The sequence below is a fragment of the Chaetura pelagica genome, unplaced genomic scaffold (genome assembly GCF_000747805.2).
Source record: "Chaetura pelagica isolate M959 unplaced genomic scaffold, ChaPel_1.0 scaffold344, whole genome shotgun sequence".
Lineage (NCBI taxonomy): Eukaryota > Metazoa > Chordata > Aves > Apodiformes > Apodidae > Chaetura > Chaetura pelagica.
Window position 1 is genome coordinate 10,330,941 of NW_009953098.1, and position 4,993 is coordinate 10,335,933.

Sequence of the window (4,993 nt, forward strand, 5' to 3'; positions counted from 1 at the left end):
GGAATGCCTCCTGCCTGCATGCCTGCCCCTGCCATGTTAGGAACCTGTGGGCATAAGAGAGGGGGTAAGAATCAAGGTGTCTCTAGATTCAGCCATACAATTACAGGAAGTTGAAGCAGATTATCAGATTAAAGTCCCCACAGCCAGCATGAAGATGCCAGAGCATGAAGAGAGACAGGCTACTGGGCATTTTCCATGCTCTCCGCTGCCTTCAACTCCTGCACTCCTTCCTGTGCATCAGGAAGAACTGGAGAGAGGCCCAAGCCTCATCTCATCCCCAGCACATGGGCAGTGACTGAGGAGATGGGACAGATGCCCCAAGCCCCTCTGAGAGCCACTGACCCAGGCCTTTTGTTTCCTGGAGGCACTGTTCTGTGGGACGCCCAGCCCTCTCCAGCTGCTGCAGGACAGGATCACACTCCCCCATACCCAGACCTGATCTACAAGACGTCAGTGCCCATCCAGATGAGCAGAGACATTATATGTACCTGGCGGGGCCCCTGCGGGCCGCTGGCTCCCATGCTAAGTGGTCCAGGACCCTGTATCCCACCAGGCATGGGGCCACGTGGGGTGGGACCAGGCCCTCGAGGCTCCATGCCCCGGGGCTCCATGACCCTGGCCTCCATGGCCCTGGCCTCCAGCACCCGTGGCTCCAGGACCCGTGCCTCCAGGGCCCGCGCCTCCAGCGCTCGTGCCTCCATCACCCGGGGCTCCAGCCAACGTGGCTCCAGCCCCCGTGGATCTCTTCCCACTGCAGAAGAAAGACAAGAGAAGCTGTTGAAGGGAGCAGCACTGCAGGGAGGCTGGGAGCGAGCCCGCTGCCTCATTTGCTTGGGGACTAACAGATGCCTGGGAAGCGCAGGGCTGGGAGCAGAGGGGACATGCCTGGAGAAAGTCCTTTCCCAGCGGAACTGTCCCTCCTTGCCCTGGGGTCAGTTGTTTCACGGCTGAAACCCCCTTCCTACAGCTCATGCTGGGGCAGCAGGCCCCACTCTGGCTTCCTGTCTGCACGCTTCAAGCCACCCAGTATTTCATGCCCCCTATCTCACCTCGAGCATCCATCAAGGGCCCCCGCGGCTCTCCCATCAATGGTCGGGGTTCTCCCATGGGTCCCCCCCTCATCTCATGGGGGGGGCCACGGCTGTCATGACCAGGCATATGGTGCATAGGGGCTCCCTGGTGGGGCGGCCCAAGGTAACCTCTGACGCAGAGAGACGAGGAGAGCAAAGCAGGAGAAGGAGAAAAAGCGAGAGAGTGTGAATCAGACGCTGGCTTGGCACGGTCTGGGCAGAGAGCTGGGATTGCCCCCGAAGGCGGCCGCAGGGGAGGAGGGTGAGGCTGGCACAGGGACAGGGGCTGTTGGCTCCATGCCACAGGGCTGCTGCCATCACCCCGGGGATGCCCCGTCCCCGGGGAAACGGGCTGACCCCCACGGTCAGCAGCCTCCAACCAGGCAGCGGTGACTCCCGGAAGGCTGGTGCCATCCCTGTCCTCAGCGAGAGGTCACCCTTGGGCAGGGGACAATGCCAAGGGCTCCTCTCCTTCCCTCTCCCCTCACCTGGGCTCCACTTCTCCAGTGACTGAGAGCAGGGTCCCTCCGCGAGGGTCATTCGGGGCATCTCCCAAAAGGCCTCGGGGTGGCGGGCCACTAGCAGGTAGAGGTCCACGCTGCATAGGGGCCCTCGGGTCTGGCATGGGCACTGCCAGGGAGACACACAAGAGCTCGTGAGGATCTGCATGACCAGTGCCGTGCTGAGATTGTTCCCTGGTGCTCTGGGGCTGGGGTGTGAGGTGGCCTTGCTGCTTCCCAACGTGCAGGCAGGTGGGTCGTGCTGACCACCAGGGGGGCAGCCCCTCGCACCCCAAGGCCCTTTCCTGGCTGCTAATTTCATCCCTCTTTCCCCCTCTGGCTCTGCCTCAAGCTCCTCACAGCACCAGGTAGCCAAACAAGCATGGGTGCTGCCATGGTAGTCCCTACAAGCACTGGCATCAACATCCTGCCAATGTGGGGCCAGGAGCAAAGCAAGACCTGGAAGGCTCCTGGTACTGAGGTGTCAAAGGGGGTTGGATCCAAGGCAAAAGCCCTCTCCTCTTCCACTGCTGGCTCTCTGCGCACAGTGCTAACCTGTTCTCTCCTCTGGCCCCAGAGGAAACCCTGCTTCTCCTAACCCTGCCAGGCTACACAGAATGATCCATCAGTCCCCGAGGAGCCCTCAGGGCAGCGGGGCAAAAGCTGCTCTCTGCAGACTCCACAAGGAGCTCCATGGGAGGAGGGAGCTGGCAGGTGCTGGGATACCTTGAACGCGTTCGATAGACGCAGGCCTGGCAGGTCCCACGGGCGAGAGCTGCAGGTTCCCTGGGCAAGCAGCAGGAAAAGAGGGAGAAGAGCAGACACGTAAATAGTGTATGCACACATGCACTCAGCCTTGGGGACAGTGCTGCCTGTAGGATCATCTCTGTTTGCTGAAGTCCCCCAGAAAACCTACAGAGGAGATGCTGCATGCTGCAGATCTGGCTTTATCAACCTCTTCTGTTAACGCCACCTCTGCCACCACAGGTGTGACAGCTAGCTTGGCATGGCCCTTGCCTCACTCACTGTGTGAACATGCAGGGCAGGAGGACATCCTGCCAAGAGCACGGGCATTCTGTGGGGCCAAGCTGTGCCCCACAACACACAGCCGGGCACCTTCTGCTTCTGCCCCTGCCCGTAGCTTCCCATGGCACTCCTCAGTGCCAGCTTCTGTCTGCTCTCCAAAACCTTCTGTGTGCCAGGAATTACCAGGCTGCTCTCAGGAAGATGGTGCTCACTCCAAAGAGAATGAGAGTCAACTACCCCATAATACCTAAGACCAGAGGATCTCGGAACAGGTTGGCCCCGTTCCTGAAACAAGGCAACAGGGGTGTCAGCTGCCCATGTGCTGCATTACTGGGAGAACAGGAACGCCCCGGCTGTGTAACAGGGCTTTACAGGGCGGCCATGCAAGGTGTGAGCCCTACGGAATGCGGCTCAGCCGGGCCGTACAGACCGTGCCTGCGCAGGGAAAGCCAAAGCCATCGAGCACAGGGAAACTCCCTGCCGAGCCTCGCACTCACTGCCGCAAGCAAAAGCGAAGGCCCAGCTCCCTCTGCCGGGCACGGCGCGGGGAGACACGGGCAGCACAAGCTGCTTCCCAGGCAACAGAGGAGCAGGATAGAAATCAGAGAAGAGCAAGCTCTGCCCGCCCGCGCTGGCACAGGGACAGACACAGGCTCACAGAGAGAGGGAAAACACAGGCACGACCGGCTCAGCAAGGCTCTGCGGGGACCCGCAGCTCTCCCGGCTTCCAGGGCACGTCTGCACAACATGGGGCAGAGTAATGTGGGAGCAAACTGGTGCATAGGCTGGGGCCGTGGGAGCAGGAGAGCTGCTACCACAGCCTCGAGCCTAAGCAAACAAACCCAGGAGCTGCCCTGGATCCAGAGACAAGGCTGCAGGAAGCTGGTAGGGGCTTGGCACAGCACAGCTCAGCAGCCGTGGCCTGGGCCCCACTGGAAGGAGGCTCACATGGCACACAGCATGAACCCATGTGTTTTACCTTGTCCACGCTCCAAGGGGACAGGCCCTCCGCCTGGCATCCCAACCTGGGGCTGCATCCCACCTGAGATGGAACAGGCAGAGATCAGATCCTTCCCTGGCTGTCCCTGCACCCCTGACCGATTCCTCCAGGCCCAAATACCCCCTGCTCCCAGCTCGAGGGGTAGCACCCAGAGATTTACTTTCTGAACCACCACTGGCACCTGCCATGGCACACAGTATGGGACTGTGTGAGCTCTCATGAGGTCAAGACCCGTGCTTAGAGGAATATAGAGCAAGGCTATCTATCAGCAGGACCCATGTGCCCAGGATTCAGCCCAACCCCACCCACTCACCTCCTGGAGCCATGGGGCCAGGGCCTGGGCCCTGCACAGGGGCTGCCATCTGTCCTGGGGCTGGCACTCCTCCCTGCATGGGCGGCTGCATCAGAGGAGGAGCACCATTCACGTGCATCCCACCCTACCGAGGAGAGAGACTGGACCTCAGAGCCCTGTCACCCGGGCACGTGTGCCCCAGCTGGGAGAGCTGGAGCCAGCAATGCCCATCTCTTCCCTGCACAGCACGTGCACTGCACAGGCTCTTACTATGGGCTGTGGCTGGGACGAGGGGGCATTCTGTGGGTTCAGCTGGGCGTTCGGCCCCGGCCCAGGGCCCGGTCCTGGCCCTGGCACTGGCTGGTTGCCTGGGATCAGAGGAGGAACACTGGTCTGGCGATGCAGGATTTTCTAGGGGCAGAAGGAGAAAGGAGATCTCTACCAGCCCAGCTCCATGACAGGCTACCAGCAATACCCTCCCCAGAGGAGGCAGCAAGGGACGAACCAGTGCGATCTCTGGGTCGACGATCCGCATGACCACCTGGGCCTGCAGCAGGGCATAGGCCAGCTGGGGGTTCTGCAGCAGCATGTTCCTGGCTTCCTGGGGGCTGTTCTGGACACACAGCTGAGAAGGCACACACAGATCAGAGCTCTGGCAAGATGGCACGTGAGGGGTGTGAGGGCATGGGCAGCGGTAGAAGAAGCTGAGCAGGGAGCACAGCTCTCTGCTTCACTCACCTTCATCTGCTTCATCAGCTCAAACATCTGCTCGGGTGGCAGGCTGGCTACTGCCCGGCTGATGGACTCGGGGGCATCTTCAGGATTGACAGGGTCCCCGTAGGGTGACTCTATGATGGGTGCGCCTGTGCCCAAGCCTGCAACAGAGTTTGTGACCTTGTACAGCAAAGCAAACCATCCGTTTCTAACGGGCTCACCAGAAGGGAAGCACCACGCCGTTATGGGAAAGAGGGAGCGAAAACAGGGATAGAAAACACAGAGCCCAGGCCAGGCATCCCTCTGCAAAACCACATGCTCCATTCCCTGGAGCAGGTCAGCTCCCCGAGGTCTCCTCCATGCAGCAGAGGCAGAGAGGCTGGGGGGGGGG

At 60.9% G+C, this 4,993-nt stretch overlaps 1 protein-coding gene across 1 annotated transcript in view; it reads right to left on the bottom strand.

Moving 5' to 3' along the window:
* The window catches only part of CSTF2 (cleavage stimulation factor, 3' pre-RNA, subunit 2, 64kDa), a 6,732-nt gene that overhangs the window by 334 nt on the left and 1,405 nt on the right, over positions 1-4,993 (bottom strand). Inside the window, exons 2-8 of the mRNA XM_009997253.1 lie at positions 4,627-4,763; positions 4,394-4,513; positions 4,159-4,299; positions 3,910-4,033; positions 3,576-3,638; positions 489-751; positions 1-44 (exon numbers count right to left, since the gene is read on the bottom strand). The exon at positions 1-44 is cut by the window's left edge and continues 76 nt beyond it. Of these exons, the coding sequence (XP_009995555.1) occupies positions 1-44; positions 489-751; positions 3,576-3,638; positions 3,910-4,033; positions 4,159-4,299; positions 4,394-4,513; positions 4,627-4,763 (892 nt within the window). The remainder of the gene's footprint in view (positions 45-488; positions 752-3,575; positions 3,639-3,909; positions 4,034-4,158; positions 4,300-4,393; positions 4,514-4,626; positions 4,764-4,993) is intronic.